The sequence below is a fragment of the Polypterus senegalus genome, chromosome 18 (genome assembly GCF_016835505.1).
Source record: "Polypterus senegalus isolate Bchr_013 chromosome 18, ASM1683550v1, whole genome shotgun sequence".
In the NCBI taxonomy this organism is placed as follows: Eukaryota; Metazoa; Chordata; class Cladistia; order Polypteriformes; family Polypteridae; genus Polypterus; species Polypterus senegalus.
Window position 1 is genome coordinate 26,989,993 of NC_053171.1, and position 22,705 is coordinate 27,012,697.

General features: G+C 35.6%; 1 protein-coding gene across 3 annotated transcripts in view; it reads right to left on the minus strand.

Moving 5' to 3' along the window:
• Positions 1 to 19,927, minus strand: part of ppp2r5ca (protein phosphatase 2, regulatory subunit B', gamma a) — a 147,242-nt gene extending 127,315 nt beyond the window's left edge. For all 3 annotated transcript variants that reach the window (XM_039740962.1, XM_039740960.1, XM_039740959.1), the window contains exons 1-3: positions 19,818 to 19,927; positions 19,325 to 19,393; positions 10,848 to 11,004 (exon numbers count right to left, since the gene is read on the minus strand). In XM_039740962.1, coding sequence (XP_039596896.1) covers positions 10,848 to 11,004; positions 19,325 to 19,393; positions 19,818 to 19,844 — 253 coding nt within the window. In that variant the 5' untranslated portion in view covers positions 19,845 to 19,927. The remainder of the gene's footprint in view (positions 1 to 10,847; positions 11,005 to 19,324; positions 19,394 to 19,817) is intronic.
• Between the last annotated feature and the right edge of the window lie 2,778 nt (positions 19,928 to 22,705).

Genomic DNA, 22,705 nt, shown 5'->3' on the forward strand with positions numbered 1-22,705 from the left:
GCCAATTAAGGAAAAAAAAATAATTAGGAAAATTAAGGCAAAAGAGCTAATAAGCATTGAAAACGGGTCACTAGTTAAGAAAAGGGTTAGAATGAAAATCTGCAGCCATAGATTCTCTTCTAATCTCTGGAGACCCACTAGTGCTTTTGGAATGTTTTTGTGTGTGCCAGAAATTGGTCAACCAATGCCACTGTCAACTAGTTTAACTGTGGGGAGGTCCTGGATGGCTGCGGCCTGGGGACTTTCCCTAAATACTTTAATTATAGGGCTTTGAAGGTTATAAGCGCTGTGTGGGGGATGGTTCTTTATATGATATTTTTACATATCTGTATTGCATTAGATATGTCTGTTATTTCCATTGCCTTTTCCTCAAAATAGAACTTAAATAATAAAAAAGACACACACACAAGTGTAAATGAGACTAAGAAAGTGAACTGCTGGTTCCTTATTTGATATATGCATCTCATTAACTGGGTGCTTGTTAAGAAAATAATCAGTAATTAAAAACAGTGCATACAGATGTTCAAGACTGAAGGACAGAATTAAGTGTTGAGAGTATTAACAAGTGAGTTAACTAAAATTAAACATTTGAGTTACGTTTGCCATCCATCTTAACCACACCAAGTTTTTGAAAGCTGACATTTTTGTAAAATAAAGCATGAAAGCATTTAGATCATTGGTGACATTCAGTTATCTATGATGGCATCTTGTTTAACACTAGATACTAAAACCACGTTCTTAAACTTTCAATTTACCATTCATCAATGCAGCCACTTCTTAATAAAATCATTTAAAATTTCTGATAATTTGAATATTCTGATGAACTGTTTAGGTTTGGGCATAATTGTAAGTGGTAATAAACTGTCTTCTGATCTGAACACATCTACATTAAGTTCCTTGCATATAAATAGCTAAAGTTCCCACATGTTGCTGCTCCCTGTTGGATTGATTTAAATTACTTAATCCTATTTTCAATTATACTCCCTTTCCGTTTTTTGGTTTTTTTTTAAACATTTTTTCTACATTTCCCCTCTCGTCTGTGTCTCAATCTTCCCTCTTCTTTGCTTTGGTTAGGTGTGAGGAGACTGCACAGGGATAATGGAATTATGCAACTGGACAGAATACAGCGTGGGGACACAGAAGTCACAACTCAATTTCTCTGTCTATCTCACTTGGTCTCACGGTCTGTTGCCTAATATCATGGCCCACCAGGAATTAAGCTGGTAGCCCCAAAGGCCAGTTCATTCCCAATGATACAATATGCTCCTCATTGCCACCAAACTGCACAATCTAAGCAAGCAAACACCTATCTATTTAATTTAGAATTTTTTTTCTGATTACTAAAAGATAAACAGAAGCAATGAGCCCTTGAAATTGTACCAGATAGTTGCTGGCACAGATAATATATTTCCTCAATGTAAATATGGCAAATAATTTAGCACGAAGTCTTTGGAGTGCTGGTAGGAGAACAGAGTCCACAGATAAAAACCAAACAAAGCACACAAACAGTGCACAGAAGGTGCCCTTGTAGAAGCATGAAGTAAACCTGCTATGTGGTTCACCTTTTGTTTTACACTTGCATATTTTAAAAATCTGCCCTAGGAGAAATGCAATTCTTCATTCAAATACAATAATTAACAAATAAGCAGTCTTCTGAAGTGGAATACACAGCTATATTCAAAAACCTAATCACACCCATGAATGGCACAACAAAATGTGCGCAATATTTTTCAGAATAAAATTCAAAAGGTCTAACTGCTTTCAAAGAGAGATGTGTATGTTTGCATGTATATGTAATAGCAACACATGGTTGCTGCATTTTGAATTTTATTGGTAGACAAAAACAAACAGCAGGGTCTGAACCAAAGTCTATTTGTTCTGTGAGAATTTAGCCCCAAGGTAAAACTATTTGAAGACCCCTGTAATAAGTTACAGGTATTTCATCCATGCAGGTTGAAGATTACATTTTGGAGATAAACAAACACAGCAGGGACTCTCTTTTAGTTTAAAAATGCACTAATGAATATTAATAAATAGGAATTGATTATTCCTATTTACTTAGACACGGAGCAAGAGTTAAAATAACTTTTTTCCATTTGCGTAGGATGAGATGTTTTAAGTTTTGCATTCATGACCCGAGCCTGCATAGTAATACTATAACTACATATTAATATGTAAACATGTCAACACTGATTTGTACAACACTATTATGCTTCTTCATGTTCCAACATGCAGCACAGGCATTAACCTTTGCCTTAACCCTCAAAACAAACACAAGTAACACTGCAATCTACAAAAGAATGCTCATTGGAACAGTTTAATGTATGAAAAAATTGAACGCATAAAAATAAAAGAAATAAAACGTATACTTAGACTTGGGTCTTAAGCTTCCTACAAGCATGAAAGGCACTTTATACTATACAGGAGTCCAGATTAAATGCTATGGCATTAATGAAGTTATGTCTGCACTACTCTGAAATATGTGAAGCATGAGCAAAACCCAGAACAGAAGACCTCTGTGCAATTTAATTTATTTAAAAATCAGAGGCCTCAAAGCATAGGATTTCCCAATTAAAGACAAGGAAACAACCTTTTCTTTTCTCAAACAGATCATGCTTTGGCCTCTCAAAGTAATGAATAGTCCAGTAGATGTACTTGCTTAACCAAATACCTACATTTCAAAAACACCCCAAATAAGCCTTTATTTGCATTATGTGAAAGTGCAATAAAAAGTTAAAGTATATGCGTAAAAACCAGGAAAAGTGGTTTAGTGTTTTTTTTTTCCCTCAAAATTCTATGATGCTGCTTTTACAGTATCCAAACAGTGTCAGCACAAGTACAAATTCCGAAGCTATCAATGTTATGGTGAAATTTGCAAATGGCTTTGCTCAGAAACAGATTGCCAAACCTGAATCCCATAATCATAAAGTGTACTCATGTGAATATCAAATTGATCCACTAGTTCAGCCACCTAATGTATAGGTGCTTGAGGGGCAGGCCTGGATGGATTAAACAGCGGACGGTGACAGACTGAGTAAGCTGAAGAGTGATGTTTAAATGATGCATAGATTCTCTCACTAGTCTCGATCCACAAAATCAAACATCATAACCTCTTACCACAAATTCTGGTCATTAACTTTCATCCATAATTGGTGGACTTTGTAATGAGACTACAGCTTGAATGTCAAATACCTATTGTATCCCTTATTTAAAAAAACTGTTCTCCATATTCTAAACTAGTGCTTTGAAATGGGAATGTTTTTTTTCTTTATTTGTTGTGATATTCACCTTTCATTTTTGTGCTCTGATCATTTCATTAATCAAACAATTATAAACTGTTCCATTTAGGTCTATTTTAGTAGTGGCACACAATTTTCATGCATCCTTCAATGAAAATGTGTTTATATATAGTTATTTAAACCACATTTAATTTCAGGTATGTCCACATGTACTGTACACTACCTGAGTGATTTTTAACAACATACTTTTTACCCCAACTACAGGCTTGTACAATGAGCTAGTCAAGATACATAAGATGACAATACATCATTCATTCCCAATTGAACTTAATCCAGTTCAGAGATTTGGGGGAACCAGAGTCTGACCCAGTAACACTGGGTATAAGGCAGGATAAAAACTTGGACAGGACTTGATACTAAAAATTATACTCACAAAAAAATCTAAAATTAGCAAGGCGTATTATGGATATGCCCACCTGTTACACATTTTAAATTATGATATATGATATATAACCCTAATGGAAGAAACAAAAGCTTCACTCTTTATTTATATATGAGAAAGATAGATTTATTCATCCTGAAAATAATCTAATTTTAATTAGGTTACTAGGTAATAATATGCAGAATACCTAAGCTACATCTAAAGTCTACACTTTTCTAATAATCTTGCAAGTATATGCCATTATCCAATCTAAAACTGAGGTAAAGAAAACATTCAAGGATAGGCAGTTATATTCACTAAGGTGTTGAGTGATGTGTTGCATATTGATTACTACATACGTAGAAGAATTTCACTAAACTCTATATATGACAATAATGATCCCATGAACCTACGACACATTACGTATAAAATATAAATCCCGACAATACCCATCAGGAATAAGTGGTTTCTACTAAAGGACTTCAATATTTTGCTAATACCAACAATTTCCACACATCAGTAACACAATCACTGCAATGTTTTTTAGTCTTTCAGCCAGGTAAGTAAGGTATTAAATTTGAATTGCATTTTATCCAGGTACACTTTCAAATATCTAATTATTTTGTCAATTATAAAAAAGAATATTAAATTCTGAGAACTATTTGCTTTAACAATTATTTAACAGCAAAACAATGAATCTTAATCACATGCTTTAAAAAGGAAAAACATCTGCCTTCAACTTTTCCCAAGACCTTTTTTTTGTTTAAAATACAGGTACTAGACAAACCATTGATGCATGCTGCAGATAATTCAAGCAATATAAGAGAAAAAAAAAGGTGGCTTTCCATAAATCCAAAAATAATAAACTAGAAGACTTCCAGCAAGAGGCTTAGGCTAATTTTGCTACAATTGGGCTAGAAGGAATAACCTTTGCTGGAAAGAAGAGTGACAGCAGAAAGTCCAGAAGAAGAAATAATTGAGGTAATAAAGTTTTATAAAAGAGAACAGATGAGAGAAATTTCGACACATTACTCCAAAGAACCCTAACTGTAGGAAATTCCCAGAACGTGTAGAAATGTACCTCTGGACTTACAAGAGCAAAGGGAGCACAGAGGGTCAGCTGATAAACCCATAGCAAAGTGTCTGCGAGGTGTAAGATATAAATGATGCAGAAATTTGAACTAAGTATGTTGGTAATTGGGGTTCTTAGATGCTAAGGTAATATTCTTAAAAAATATATTCCAGTCAAAAAGTAACAGAGGGGGAAAAAAAAAAATCACATTACCAAACCAAATTAACAGTTAATGTTTTAAGAGTGGCTTTCTGCAAAGTTAAAATAGAAACAGGCTTTGTTTTAGGAGACAGTGGCTGAATAAAAGAAAGCAAATGATGAAAGGGTAAAAAAGACAACAATGAAACACAATGAGACTTAATAACAGACCTAATTTGAAAATAAAAGAAAAAGAGGATGGAATAGTGAACTCAGATCTTAGTGACTGGAAGGTTCTGAGCCATCAAAAAATATTGCTAAGCGTGGAAATACTGCACTGCCTCCAGGCTAGGAAAGCAATAGGATTGCTACCAATAAGTAAGGCTGGATTTGGAAAAGGGTATTGAGGGAATTGTAATTTTGGGCAAGGGCCTAAATGTTTCTCCACCTTACTCCATATAGTGAGAGCAAAAGTAATTAGAGAGCTCAAATTTACTGAAAGAGAGATCTGGGGGAAAAAAAAAAAAATTGATTTCAATAGGGAGCCAGGATGGAGGAATACTACGGGGTTCTAACCAACTCCAAATTGATCTAAGTGTAAATGCCCCATGATTACATCTCCAAATCTGGCAAGGCAACTTTTCTTAAGACATTTGATTGCTAAGATTTTGTAGCAAATGGTATTCTGCCACCATTAATGAACTCCAAACTGAATAAGCAAGGCTATAAAACAAATTATTTTTTCTTCTTTAAAAACAGACAGACAGATTTTTTTTCTCTCACACTAAGCTAAAGAAAATCTAACCATGGCCAAAGAAACACCCTCTGTTGCTTCTGGCAGAGAGGCTCAGTCTCTTAGCAACTATCAGCAACATAATCAATGTATGGTACACAACCTACCCTCTACTTTGCAAAACACTTTTGATTAAATCTCCTTGTACCGAATACACATAATTATATAGGGAAACTAGAATAGTATAACAAAAAATGGGGTTAAATGTAATATTTTGACACTATAAAATATTTTAGCTTTTCAATAATTATTAACCGTGTTACAAAATGTCTAGTAAAATAAAAGCTGACCTGTTTACTTACTAACAAAATCTAAACTCAATTAAAACCAGAAATGCACTAACAGTTATTAGTCAAAAAGTTTCTTTTATTAAAAATTATAAACTAGCAGCACCTATAACTAGATCAAATCTATAAAACACTTATTTTTACACAAGGAGATACAAATGTTCCTAAGTATATAACCATGAGCCTAGACCCAAACTTGTACACTAAATATATTTCCATCAGAAGGTTAACATTTTTCTCTCTCTGCTTAGTAGCATGATAGTTAAATGAAAAAATTCTATAAAAAAAAGGGGATACTCTTAAAAGACTTGTTCTATTAGGCATTTTGCTTTTGTACTCCAGTTTGCTCTTGCCATTAAAGTATGAGGTGTGCCTATTGAAATAAAAAGATGAGCTATACCTGTTTTCTAGACATATTACAATGTCATATTGCTTTTACAAACACAAAGTAAAATCTCTAAAAACAGAGTGTGCACGCTGTACCTAATACAGGCTTTAAGTTGTTAGGAAACTAAAGTAAAATTCTAACTCTAGATAAAGTGACAACCAAAAGTCAAAACATGACACCAATTCACCATTTGGTTTTACAATTCATGCGTAAGAAAATTTAAAAGCCACTTTACCTTTGCCATAGATACAAAAATAAAAAGGGAACATATGAAATATAGATGGCACATTCAAGATTATCTGCAGCCTATCACTAAAAGTCAAAAACATTTCAACACTAGCATTCAGTTTAACAAGCCAGTACAAGGATGACTTAATCCAGCTACTGCAACACTTAATAAATATGGCAACTTCAAATTGTTTCATAATCCAATATCATGCTTTTACTTGGCTTTGCACAGGAGTCTAACAACAGGCAACCATTCTACATCTATTTTCAGAAACATTGCCTTATTAATTAATTTTCAAAGTCAAGCAAATCAAAGCTTCTAAGTAAATACAAGAGATATAATTCACTTTAGCATTAAATGGAAATATACACCAAAAATGTACAGAAGACACTATCACAAGTCTTATAGCATAATGTTAACTTCTGAGATGTACTTCTAATATTTGTCACTGTGCCACCAAATTCAGTGTTAGTGTAACTTTAGACATCCAAGAGATACATAGCTCTATTTCCAGAACATTTTAATCCATGTTGTTCCTAACTTGCATTGTTTTCAATATGTTATGATTTACAGCAATTTTAAACAAGACTGACTATACACAACTTCACTGACCTGCTGCTGCCACTAAGTGCCTTTACTCTTAGTGCTCTTACTTCTAAAATGTATTGTTAGTTTGTCATTGTGGTCACCAATTAAACTTCTATGAAACTATTTTCAAAACTCTGTTTTGTGCTGCCCAGACTTTCAGTATAGGGAGTGGTGGTAGGTTATTCCAGAAGCACTGGCTTCATGATGTGAACCAGCCCTGGACAGGTCCTCACCTGCTCTTGTTTATAGTGGCAGAACTTTGTTACCAAATTAACCAAATTCATGCCTTTAGAGTGTAAAGACAAAAAGGGTTTCTGCGCACAAAGCAGGCATGACTTTTTATTTTTGTGAGAAACTCCTGCTTGAAAGAGCATTATACTGATGTAGCTACCCTGTTTTAAGTACAGTGTCATAATTAAACTTTACTTCATATATTACCTATCGCAAAGCACTATCATAAGACCCTTTAAAAAGGGCACAAGCATTCAATTTAAAGTAACAAGATCAAAGACTGAAGCCTTCAAATATTTATAGATACACACTGACAAAATATACTTCTTTAACCAGGTGGGCACTAATTAAAAGATCAGGCTCACACACTTAACCAGAAAGACTTCTGCCAAGGGATGAAGGCAATATAAATCCTTCAAGAAGAAAAAAAACCAACATGCTTTAATTGAATATTCTGCCATATGAAAAATTATTCACGTTATGGAAGCTTTACAGCAAATAGGTACATCTTTTTATTTTGCAGCTCATATGTGTGAATGAAATTTTATTCAGAAAACAAACAAATATATGAATTTTGTATCACACTGCTCCTCCTTATAAAGCTGGCAATAAACATTCCGTATCAGTGAAGTTTACTGCCTCCTCTTGACTAGCCAAATGTTATGGGGTAGACTATCATCATTTTGGGACTACAGGCAGTACATTTACAGCAAGCTACCATCAGCTTAATGTATAGCATGTTTCAACAGAGTGCAAAGAACAGTGTTTGAACTATATATTTACAGATGTTCACATACAGAGCAGAGCAATAAGGCCATATTAAAGAAACTGTGAGAATATGTTTTCTCTTTTGTTTAAACCTATGTATAATATATTGTTTACTGTCTTTATGTTATCTAACTTGCATTATAATCTTAAGAAAGAATAACCAGTCTATTACTCAAACTTTAGACAGGGTACCCTTTTTACACCTAGAAGGAAAACAGATAACCACCCCTGACAAGACAAACATTATGTTCAAAATCACTTTATTATAAAAGCTTCAAGTCAGTGCTGTTAATCAAAAGAGCAGTTTGCCAATTATTTGTGTTTAGCATTATGAGGTCCATACTTCACCATGTTGTATTTGGCATAAAAGATGAATCACCAGAGAGAGAGCATGAGAGAGAGACTCCATCCACCCATACATCGAAAATCAGCCAAACTGCTGAATCTATAGGCCACCTAAGACAGCAGTTCTATTCTAAAATGTTTGTCTTCTTTGATGCTACTCTAGTTTCATTTATTTGTGGAAAGTATTGCTTAAGCTTTTGACTTTTAAGCAAGGGAGCATTTTTATTTAGCACTTTACATTCAAACTTTACTATTATTTATTTGCTGTTATTTGATGTTAACAGATTGTGCTTTGATTTTAAAGGTCTATACTTTGTCTGCATTTCTTAAAGTGATTTAAGTAATAAAATAGATACAAGGCAACTGGTGTGGGGGATACTGCCAATATCTTTCTCACAGGGTTAGCAGACATTGAGGCAAGGACCTCCAACAGAGAGCAGCGCATCATAGGTTGATAAATAGCATCAACCAAGATTTATCAGCCTCCATGTATACAGGTTATTCTCAGGAACCAGGGCATGTCAGCCTGATAAGCTGTGCATATATCACTCATAAAAATCAGTTCTTAAGTAGATAGGGTCTGAGAGTGAGTGTGTGTGCGTCTTTCTGAGTATGTGTTAAGCTTTGGGGTGATAAGAGTCGGCTAATCAATCATGAACTTGGTAGGTCCCACTTACCCCACAATAATATGCCAAATTATGTTGCTGCCATTAGTTATATTTTTATTATTCGAAATCTTAACTCCTAGAACACATTAAATCAGCTGGGGTCCTGAGCTGTTTCGTCACGTGGTGGTACATGCTGTACCAGCGCATGCTCCCCAACCTGACCTTAACTGGAAACCGAGCAAATAGAAAATATCAAATGTTGAAACAACACCATTCAAAGAAGTTGACACAGGCAACAAAAAACTGGAAGAGTTGAGCAATGCTTTTAAAAAACAAAACAAAACAAAAAACACACACAACATAAGGCAGAGTAAAGTAAAAGTAAAGATGGGGAGGGGTTCAACACCCTGTGAAAGACTGTGTGGGCAAAAAATGCTCCTTAATGTAAAACTGCAACATATTTGGGGACTTCATTATCCATGGTACATAATTTTAAAACATTCTGAGAAAACCAATACTGAAAGTCCTTGATCTTCGGGCCCTTAGGCAGCACTGCATTAAAAACAGACATGAAATCTATAGTGGAAAGCATAATATGGACTCAGAAACACTTCCGAAAAAACACTGTCTGTGAACACCGTTTGTCTCAGCATCCACCAATGCACGTTAAAACTCTGCTATGCAAAGAACAATCCATATATAAACACGCTCCAAAAATACTACCATCTCCTCAAGGCCAGAGGTAATGTGGACAACTGCCCTATGGTGTGATGAATCAAAATTTGAAATTCCTTTTGAAAATCATGGACGCTGTGTACTCCAGGCTAAAGAGGAGGGGAACCATCCGGCTGGTTATCAGCACACAGCTCAAAAGCCAGCATCTGTGATAGTATGGGGATGTATTCATTTACTTGGCATATGTAGTTTGCACATCTGGCAAGGCATGATTAATGCTGAATGATAAACAGGTTTTGGAGCAACATATGCTGCCAACCAGGCATCTTTTTTAGGGTAGGCCTTGCTTATTTCAGCAAGACAATGCCAAACTGTATCTTGTACGTATTACAACAGTATGCCTAATCAGTGACAGATTCTGGGTGCTAAACTGGCCTGCCACATTCCAGACCTGTCGCTCATTGAAAACATTTGGCATATTATAAAGCAAAGGATAGAATAAGAGAGCCCCCAAATTGTTGAACAACTGGAATCCTATATCAGACATGAATGCAACATTTCGCTTTCAAAACTACAAAAAATTATTTCCTTGGTTCCCAAACCTGTACAGAGTATTACTAAAAGAAGAGATGATGCTGCACAGTGGTAAATGTGCCCTGTCACAACTTTTCTGAAACAAGTTGCTGGCATCAAATTCAACACAAGTATATATCTTTACAAAAACTCTCATTTTCTGCATTTAACACACTGTCTTTGTACTATTTTCAATTAAATTTAGGGTTTACATGACGTGCAAATTATCACATTCTGTTGTTATATTACATTTTAAACAGCATCCCAGCTTTTATTTGGAAATGGAGTTATACTTATTGTGATGCAAATTAACCTGGCTGTTATTAAGTGTTGAATGTAGGGGAACACTCACCTAATGCTTACTTAAGAAAAGAAAAATAGAGTATTCTGCCCAGGACACAGTTGTTCAAGCTGATATTTTATCCTCATCCAGTGTAACGTCAGCAAAGTTCATGAAAACAAGAATATATCAAAAGAGATAAATAGCAGTACCTTTAAAAGCTGGAAGTTTCTGCAGCTCCCTGTCGTTGCTAAGATTATACCATGATGAACTGTGGCGCTTTTCCCTTTTAACTGTTGTCTGCATCCCTGAAAGTTTTACTTTTGTTAACTGGGCTGTGGGCAATGAACTGTTTTTTTTATTACAAGCCTGAAATAGAAAAGCAAAAGGTTAGTATGTTTGTATTCTAATCAGTATTTAAGACATTTTATGACAATTTAAAAAGACAGAAATATTAGAAAAGAAAAATCAAAGGCAAAATTATATGGAAGTTTTTTTGCATTATATTAAGTTTACTGTACATTTATTTTATTGTTTTTTCAGGAATAAGAGTATGATAAAACCTTTAACAAACATTCAACTTCCTGGTTTTATTAACAGCTGTTACTATTTATAGATGATATTACAAAAAAAGGCACAATATTGTTTACTGAAATAATGAAAATCTATACAATAAAAGGCAAAGCCATCACTCACTGACTGACTGACTCATTCATCACTAATTCTCCAACTTCCCGTGTAGATAGAAGGTTGAAATTTGGCAGGCTCATTCCTTACAGGTTACTTACAAAAGTTAACCAGGTTTCATTTCGAACTTCTACACGTAACGGTCATAATTGAATCCTACTTACATATACACATACATACACACACATACATACACACACACATATACATGTATACATATACATTACGCCTCCCACGTAATCGACTGCCTGCCCATATAAGGCCATCTGTCGCTCCGGTCTCTTCTTTCCCTTCGCCACGGTTTTCACGTCTCCCTGCTGATAACTGCAGTCTTTTTACTTAATCCACGGGTTCTCCGCGGTTTTATTGTTCGTTTATTACGATGCAAAGTTATCGATGAAGCCAGTTGTATGCTTACAATGCTTAACAGATGCCAGATGTCACTTAAACACAAGTCCTGCAAATACTAACGTAATTGAAACAAACCATGAAACTCAAACTGATAATGACAGCAGCAATCCAAGCTATGAGAAAACAGTAAAAAGGAGGCGTGTCAGACATCATGGTACATTTTCCGATGCAGCTAGACGAAAACAACTTCGTGACGCTGCTGCCAAATACTCGCAGAAAAATCCACAAGTTAATAAGTACGCTGTCACTAAATACTCGTAAGCAAATCCACAAGTTAATAGAGAAGCTGCCACTAAATACTCGCAGGAAAATCCACAAGTTCATAGAGACGCTGTCGCTAAATACTCGCAGGCAATTCCACAACTTAATACCGGGAATGCCTGTTAAACATCTTAGATTCACGAGTAGTGATGTGGGTAGTGAACACTTCGATGAATGAAACCTGTTATATTTACAACATTTGACAAACCCGGAATGTAACTTGAACAACACACGTCCTCCAAATACGAACCTAATTGAAAGAAATAATGATAATCAAATCCTTGATGACAGCAACATGCATAACAGTGACAAAACAATTACATTGACAATCATGTTACGTTATTTTTAAAATGTTTCCTTTTCTTTATCATAACTTATTTAACAGACTACTTCTCCACTGCAAAGTGCGGGTATTTTGCTAGTACTTTTATAAAAAGAGCTTCTGAATGGGATTTCTGTTTTTGCCATGGTATCAAATAGGCATCAAGTATGGTGAAATTTCACAGGTACTGGCATTGAATGCAAAAATCATTGTACTGTAATATTCCTGGTATGAAGAGACTTGTCAAAAAGCTTTGAAAATATCTATAGTATCTTGGAAAGGTGGAGAAACATCACATGCAGTACACATGCCAGTCTTGTCCTTTATTTGAAAATTAGGTATTGCTCTCAAAAACTTCAGCATTGATACACAAGCAATCTAACTGGTTAAGCTTAAAAAAATGGTTTTGCACAAGTATTTAATGTTTCCATTATCTGTGGAAGCAATAGCAACAATGCAGTAAACAAATTTGATCTCAAAATTGCTGTTGGAATATTCCAAAGCAAAACATATCTTGCATAGGTTTTATTAAACCCACAGAAAAAGTAACTAAAATGAAAACATGACCGATTGCTGCTGGAATTTTTGAAAAACAAAAATTATCTTGCAATTTTGTGAACAGGCTTTATTAAACCTACTGTAAAAGTAACTAAAATGAAAAGATGGTTACAAGTGTAAAATTCAGATTCTCTACTTTAATTTGTGTTTGCACATATAAACTAAAACTTTTGAATTTCATTGTCAGCATATACAGAAGAGTAGTAAATAAGACATGCTGGGTTTAGGAGTGCATGATAGGTATTGTCTATAATAATATCATAATTGTTGTTTTAACAATGTGCGAGCTGAAATTATCGCGTATACCACTCACTTTTCCATAAAACTTTCAAAAAACACACCTTGAGAGTCCATGTATTCACTGTCTTGCATAAACTAACAGAAAAGACTACTATGTATCACTTTTGTGGAGATGGTTTGGCTTAGAAAAGACTGATGCTGTTTAAAAGATGGCACTCTGCAAACTATGTTAGAAATTGTTTGGTGTTAGACAGCAACTATCTTGTTTCACCCATCTGCGAAGTGAAACTAATGTAGTACAGAGCCCTGTAGGTTTCAGGTTTAAAAAAAAAAAAATCCATTAGAAAGAAATATTAATCCATTCAAACAAAGTACGTAATTCGTTCAAACAGATTATTTTAATTTTGGCAAGAAGCCTATGCCTATTGAGCGTTTTTTATTTCACAACCCGACTTGGCTGGGGGGTCATCGAATCCAAAGTAGATTTGTTTTCTTTCATTATTTAAAACACTCATACAGATCTTAACCTCCTCAAAAGGGAGGGAGCAAAACAGAAAATACCAGGTATAATTAAATAAAAAACAATTGAAAAAGAGACGAAGAGCTACTTGATAATACATGAGGTGAATAGTGATGTAAATTCACTTGAGTGGAGGAAAACACAAGAGGTACATTTCCCTTGCAAAAAATTACCTGTGCACCCCTGTCTCAAGCAACCCTTCCGAGTTGACTTTCAGCACTGGAGGAAATGGTGTAACGTAACCGTGCTGCTCAGAAGTCAGATGCTATGGACAGACTGGTGTTTCTGTCACACTACTTGAAGTTTCCTCAGTAGGATTTTACAATTGCTTTATTTTTTATGATATCTTTGTGCAATATTGGTTAGAACATGAAGATAGCAATTTGTTTAAAAATGTTATAGATTTGGGTTTTTTTGCATCTCTCTGCAATATATGACAGAAATTGTTTACAAATGCTATAGTTTCTTTTCCAGATGCAGTATTTGACAGAACTTTGGATTTTTACACTTTAGTACAGTATGTTAGATTTTTGTTATTGCTTGTATGCTGCACAATTCCCCTTTCAGCAAAGCAGTTTATGTTTAACCAGACTGTAATGTTCATGCCATATAGATCATTATGATTAATATTTTACTCTCATTGGATTCATATCTTGTTTACATTAACAGAAGTGTCTTATTTAACTTACTTTTTAAACAGAACTAAAAATACAGTATGTACAATAATAATAAACAACAATACATTTATATACCACCTTTCCCATGCTTAGAATAACATTAATAATAATAATAATAATAATAATAAAGGAGAGTTGAAAGTTGGCATTGCTTCACATTCTTATATATAATTTGATACTATCCGTATGTATGGTGTTCGTGTCAATACCTTGACTCAATAAAACCATGCAATGGAACTCTGCCCCTGTAATTAGAACATAACGTGGCAAATGCGGACGCAGTATTGAACGACTGGCTAAGAATGTTTGAATGCTTCAGGGATGCTGCTAGACGGCCGAGTATAGTAAGTCAGTGTTGATCGAGCAGATAACAGTAAGTTCGGTTGGTTTTTGGAACGTTGGTTTGGTGGGGCGTACTTTCCAGGACTAACATCGTTGACTGACTTAAACCCTTCGACAGCTCCGGAACCGGAAGTAATTTAGAACGTATCGCCATTTGCATGGTACGTCAAAATCTATCTTTGGGCAGTTCAGTTTTGGCACCCATCCTTCTGACATCTATTGCCAAAGTGAGTAATGACAGCTGGGTATTAACAACGGTCACTGTTTAATCTCAGATCTAAAATGACCACGTCAACATAATTATTACTCCGATTCTGATTAGAGTCATAAAATACGGTTTGTTTTGAAAATTTGTTTGCTGAAAAAAATCAAATGAGGTGCGCCTAAAAGCTGATTTCACGTCTCGGAGCCCCGTCTTCATTATATCAGCCAAAAAGGTCTATTTTAAGCACAAATCAGTGCCATGATAACAAAATCATTTCAGAGAAAGTATGGATTTCACAAACGTAGAATTTGTAGCCCGATTCGATCAGGCTCCCAGTCGATAGTTATATTTATTTTTGCAAGAAAAATATGAAGATGATCAAAAGTTCAAGTTCAAAAACCACAAATGGTTAATTTCGAAGCCATAAGTTAGTACAGGAAAAAAATGACCTACGAAATTAATGGATATGTATTAGCTGTGTGTAACCGAGAAGTCTTTAGTAAATTGCTCCTGCCGAAACAACATACTGTATTATCCCAAAGAAAAGCCTTTTTTAAAGAAATGTTTTATTTGACAAAAAAGTAATTCATTCGTTCGTTCACTATACCGACAAAATTCCATATAGAAGGAGTCTATCCTGGCAATATTCAGTCAAATTAAGTACTCTGTACCCTAAACCACTGCAGATTACTGCATAGAATATTCACACAGAACTAATTAAAAGATATGAAACATGTTTGTGGATGAGAAATTGAGAACTGAGAAAAGCCATGCGGGGATGGAAAGAACCTGCATCGCTAAACACACCGTGCACATGAGGGGATACAAGAACAGGATTCTTGAGCTTTAAGGCAGCAGTGCTAATAGGTGTGTGTCCCAAAAATTAAATAAAATAAATTTCCCTTGCGGGAACTGTCTGGCTGAAAGTAATCTTTAAAGTATACGGAAATTCATCCAGTTACTACCTGAATACGCTTAATCCAATTTAAAATCAGGGGAGTTGGCTCTTCGCTCAGAAACATTATGTACAATGTAGGTTTTGACTCTAACTCCACTCTATTTAGGAGCACATTTATGGGAAAAACATTATACATTCACATCAGGCGAATTAGTGATGAAAATGAATCCATTGTGAATTTTTGGGGTAAATTTGAAGAATGAGGAAACACACACACACACCCACACTAAGACACAAGTAAAATGTACAAACACACTTCATAATGTGACCAGGATGCAATTTACTTTTCTTATTCATGCATGTTACTCAATATTGAATGTTCTAAGCCAACTTACCACAACATGAAAGTCAAAATAAAGATATTAAAACATCACACCACCAAAAGCATGGGGTTAGAACAGAGTTTCACACAAAAATAGTTTTATGTAGATGTTAATGACACATTTATTGTTGCCTGTCAGCTGATAAAAGCAGAACATGAATTAACATTTGATAAAACCGAGGACAGAATGACTTGTTGGAAGTATGACATTTTTCCAAGGAACTTAAAGACTAACAATTTAAAGGCTAAAAGATGTATAGTAATGAGAAATACCATGGTGGGGACGTATACAGCCAAAGCCAGACCAAGCCTGGGTGAAGAAGAATGGGGTGAGGCCATAGTGGACAAGTAAAATAGCTAGAACAGAACTGTGTACTCATAACGCAAAAAGAATTGAGTTTCAATGTCTAAGACCACAAAACAGAAGGGGGAATATGGGAGGGTGAAGCAAAGAATGTAGGTGATTCTTGATAAAGGACTTTTAAAAATAGTGTATAACTTTTCTACTTTTAATTTTTCATAACAATCTTTTTACAAAGTATAGTTCAAATTATTTCAACAATTACTATAGAAATTTCATGGCAAAACACCATTTGGAACATAAAAAGTTGATTTTATTTGAACAAGGTACAGGCTAGCAGATGTGGGCATGCCACTTCACATTATTTACTTTCTGACAACCCTTAGACTACTTTAGATCAGCTGTTCTCATTACCTTTTGGGGGAATTGAGGACCATGCATTAATTTCCTGCAGTTAAGGAAAAGTACACTTGCATAGGAACGCACTTCCTAGCATATTAATATGCAGATCTCATCTCTTAATTTATGCTGGGCATATAAACTGATAACTCATTTGTAGTCATTTTTTTTTGTATGTTTATAACACTTTATTCTCAGATGGGGTGTGTAATAAATGGGATGTCCTTAGTTGGCTCACTCAGAAATTCTAACAAGCGTCTTATTTCAACCACTTGATTTAGCATGCCAGCACAGTGTACAAACATTACAGTCCCTGAATCACAGAACCTTTCAGTGTGGTCTTCAAACAAATGACATCAACTCCTAGTATTTTTAAAATTTCGTTTGTTTGAATGATTGGTCTTCAAAGCTACATGCAGTGCAAATTTTGTTGCGCACTATACTGTGAAGAACAGTTACATCATATATCTGCACTGTTTTTATCTTCTATCCATTGGCAATATAAAACTTTTTCATAATATCTATTAGGACAAATAAGTTTGCAACCTGGAATCAAGGCTGCTAGCACTACCTTGAGTATCATAATAATAATAATAATAAATTTCATTTAGATGGCACCTTTCCCATCATGCGGAGACCTTTTTTATTTTAGTAATCATAAAATTACTAAAGTCTGACATAATTAATAAAGTATATGTATCTAATCTGAGAATGAAAAATTTAAACACATGCATCTTAATAATATTAAGTGTGTCATTTACTTGTGTAATCTTGAGACAATCTGGCCCAAGTGGACAAATCATGCGACATAAGAAGTACAGACCACAGGAAAGGGGAGATAGCGCTACAAAAGTTCATACTGTACATAAAGAGCACTCAAAGTTTAACATCATTAACACTATAAAAAAGAATAACATTTTGTCAAAGCGGATTTAAACATTGAAACCTATTCCCAAAATACAATGGCAAAAGCAACAAGATGAGAGGGTGGAGATTTTAAAGAACATGTAAGCTTAAACAACAACTAATAACAGCCCTGTACTGCCACAGAAGTGTGAAATCAACATTGCCTGACTGCATAGCAGACCAGCAAAAATGGCTACTGACTACAAAGTTGTTGTTGTTTTTTTAAATCCATCTATGTGTACATTACCAAACCCAGTTAATCTACTTTCACTTCATTGTCACTGTAGGTAGAGCCTAACACAAAGGTTATTTCTCAAATAACAATAAACAACTCTGCACCAAAGACCACTTATTATTCAGAATTTTCCAATGGACCTAACCTGAACATTGCATGTGGTTGTCTTCCTGTTGCCTCAAATTACATTTACTAGGTCCGACTACAAATGAGGCATCAGTTTTATTACATTAGAAAAATTCAGAAAAGACCATCCGCCTGACAACAAGCTTGTCAATCCTATTGACCATCGATTGTTTAAAATAACCAAGTTGAATTTTGATGGCCCCTGTAGTCTTACTGTCCATCACACTACTGGGTAAATTTAACATCCCCAGACCAGCATTTGCTGTGTACTGTACTTGTTACAGAATTTATTTTAAAGTGGCAAGTGGGATCTACTGTACTAATTCCTTTCATAATTTTAAACACTTCAATTATGTCCCATTTAAATCTGGATTAGTTTAAAATGGAGACTGCTATTATTTTTCCGTAGTACAGAATGACAGCAACCCACTCAACCACACATTTTTTTCAGCTCACCATTGCAAAGTGGATGGACGTGATCAAGAACCAATCCACCACCAGAAGTGCAATACAGTAAAATATTTCATAATAATGACAGAAACTACACATTGCTTTTTCAGGTATAGTGTTATAACAGTTCTTACTTTGTGGTGCTGCTAAATAATGTAGCCAGTGACTACATACAGTATCCATAAGGAACATTTTGTTGTTTGTTTAAGCATATTAATTTATCAATACTGGCATTCTGCTCTTGAATAAGAAAAATTACAATGCCCTCAAACTACTTAAGTGTTATTTAACTGCACAGGACACTGTAGTAAATTTTTACTTTCACCTTACATTGTAAACACTAACTCCATTATATGGTTATGATTAAGTATTTCATTAACATGTCCTTTATTAATTCATGTAATGACATAATAAATGATTTGTGCTCGGCAATGCCCCCCACTTAAATCACTTCCCCAAGCCACTAAAGTTGACTGTTGAACTAGTACTCGTGCATCACATGCTTTAAGAGGTGAAGCTTCTCTTTTGGCAGATTGTTTGAGTTGTTAGAATAATTAATGAGAGGCTGTAATTTATCAGTGTAATGCTTTTAGAAAAAAAATACAGTCTTCCATTTCACGTGCATCATACACTCTTTGAAGTGTCTACTAATTGCCCAGCTTGGACCAACCCGAACTGTTTATCTTACATTCCCACTCGTTCAATTCCGCGCACGGTCTCAATATACGAGGGCGGAAATACTTTTAAAAGTCGTTAAGGTAGTGCTTACTTCATGGTCCACGTTTTCTTGGGCATCTTTTCCTCCGGCTTTACTAGTTTTTCCAGACTTTACGGGTTCCTGAAATGAAACGTGTTAAGAGAAAACTGTCAGCTTACGATGAAAACAATTACAAGCTCAAGAGGTCACTACTTCTCAGGTACCAAGGAAGCAGTACTTTCTCAACACTTCTAGAAGTATTTTATCTTCAGGGCGTATGGCTATGTGAATGTTATTAGGCACGTACTGGCCTAATTATTATTTCGTAAAGGCAGACGAAAACGCATGTCCTCATCCCCCAACGGTCACCTGAAAGCATTAAGGTAGTCATGAGTAGAATTAAACACGCAGGCCAGTGCTGATGAACTCGAAGCACTTTCTGATTTGAGCAAGTTAAACGCTGGCAAAAATCAAGAGCTTTGCTAGGCCACATCCTCGCGTTCAACAAACGACCATTTGTCTTCCCAAAAGGGAATCTTGTTTCTTTGGTGGAGGGTCAACTCACCTTCTCTTTCTTGGATTTATTCGGCATTGCAGTAAAACACTCTTTACTACTACCGTCGTTTACTTCAAGACGCCTCGAAGTCGCTTCCTCGCACTGCAGCGGCGCCTACGCGCTTAGTCCGTCCTGATTGGCCAAGGTGCTTGTGACGCATTACGAGACCCGCCCCCAACTCTCGCCGCAGTCGCCACCGCTCTTTTTCCGCCTGCCCGGCTGAAACTGCGGAAGCGTTTCTGTCGGTTCTCCTCAGTATTTGGTCTAGGAGATCGTTAATACTGGCACATATAGGGAGGCGTCACGAAGTGGGGCTGCTGGCTGCTAATAATACAAAGTTGTAAATCGCCAGCGCCTTCCTTTGGACAAGTTAATCATGCCCGATATAGCGTAATTCAAGGTGAGTGGCAACTGTGACAGACAGAAAGTGCAATGCAAAAGTCTGTAGCCGTTTAAAACCTCCAAATCAATAATTACAAGATTAGATAAATATGACATTTTAAAATCAAATTGTAAATATATACCCACTAGCTTGTAGTATACTTTTTAGTCCTTTTTTTCACTATCATTTTGAATAAATTCCACTGGGTTCTTATCTCATATGTCAGGTTACAGTATTCCATTCAGTACACAATACTGTATGTGTATGTATGAAATAGTTTGATGGCTAAAAGTATTCAATGTTAGTGTGTCAGAGAGAGGATGTGCAGCACTGTGCACAACGACACTCATTTTTATTTATTTCTCTCCTTCACTACTAATTCTAGGGAGGGAATCAATGGATCATTTTAGCATCTCTTTTCATGAATCTAGCCTACACAATACATTGAACAGGCATGGTGTCCACGGCAGGACATCAAGACGGAAGCCAATGCAAAAAAGTATTGCTGCATCCTTGAAGTTTGCCAAAGACCATCATGACACTCCACAATGCTGCTGGGAAAATGTTTTGTGGAAGTTGAATTGTTCAGGAAGAATATGCAGCATTACATATGGTGTAAAAAGGTCACTGCATACCAACATGAATTCATCATCCCAACAGTAAAGTACAGTGTAGGGATCATCTTAATTTGAGACTGATTTGTTAACTTGGGGCTTGGACAACTTGCCACTATCGAGGGGAAAATGAATTCCCAAGTTTATCAAGGTATCCAACAGGATAATATCAGGTTTACCAGGTGAAACTCAGCAGAAGTTGGTTGATGCAGCAGGACAATGACCCTAAGTATCAAAGTAAATCTACTACAGAAAACCTTCAAAACAGAAAATCAGCTTTTTTGAGTGACCCAGTCAGAGCACAGACCGTAACCCAATATAGATGCTGTGGAATGACCTCAAGTGAGCTGTTCACACCGGGCATCCTAAGAATATGGCTAAGCTGAAGCAGTTCTGTAATGATACATAGTCCAAAATTCCTCCTGAACATTATGTAGGTCTGATCCTTAGCTACTGGTTAGAGGTTATTACTACAAAGCAGGTTTCATCAGTTATTAAATCCTAGAGTTAACCTCCTTTTTCTACAGCACACTGGGAATATTTCATGGGTGTGATAAATAAAGCAATGAAAGATTGTAAATGTTTGTGTGTTTTTATCGTAAGAATATTGCGTTTGTTCTATACTAGTGAATTAGATGAAGATCAGATCACATTGTATGAGCAATTAATGCAGAAAATCAGGTAATTCTGAAGGTTTCGCATACTTTTTCTTGCCACTGTAAATGTGATACTAGTTATGCTGAAGTTATGAGTCCATATTCAGGTTAATGTTTATTTATATATGTAAATGTAAGTATTAAAATGTGAATATTAAAATTAAATAAGTAGTAAAAATATATAATATATGCTATATTGGTTTGTTATTGTATTAGTTCTTTTACCTAATTATATATATATTTTTAAATAAGTGTAATCATTTGTAATTTTGCATGGATGTTCATTCATACCATAGGCTTTCTTTTCATGGTAGGTTTTAGCCTTGTGCCCAGTGCTGCCAGGGTGAGCTCAAGGCCACAACCTAACAACACTATATTGGAATAAGCAGCTTTAGAAAATGAGCAGATAATCAATAATAACAGTTGAATAAAGGTTAGCATCAATCAGCTGTTTTAAACAAAAGTAAAGTTGGGGAGTCATTCCACCTTCCCAACAGGTCTGTTCCTTTAATGAATGTCTACTTCCTGTGGCCTCGAGATTTTTATATTGCCATCCCAGAAGGGGAGGGGCATCACAGCAAACTGGAAACTAGGTCATTTGTGTCTGGCTGATTATCTTCTGAGCTGTATACAAAAACTGAAATGGAGTTAATATTAATGCCCGCTTTCTACTCAAGGCAATATTACCTACCTTACTGGAGCCTTGAACATGTCACTTAATCATGTATGCTTGACACAGTGTTGAACTTTATCACATGTCAAGTTACACCCTCATCTCAGGCTACATTTCTTTTGTCCACAGTCCTAAAAACATTTCTTTCATCAACCTGTTTTCTGTACCAGCTTTGCAAGAATTGAGGATCTTAGAGCCCACAACCTATTTCAACAGCTTTGGAAACCAGGTGGGAAACCAAACCTGCACTGGTGTCAGTCTATTACAGGCACTCTCACCCATACATGTTTATACCAGGCCAATTTAGAGTCTATAAATAGGCCTGTCCTACATGTTTTTGGTACTGACACAGGAAACCACAGAGACGGATAAAAACCCACAGACAGAGGGTGAGTTCCACACATACAGTGACACAGTTGTGATTTGAGCCCAGTCTCCTTGAGGCATGTACAACAAAATATACATACTGTATAAACCAGTAAAAAGAAGAAGACACATTCACACAGTCTTGTATTAGATATACATACACCCTTTTTATCATTTCATTGCACTGCAATATAGAGTCAATGTAT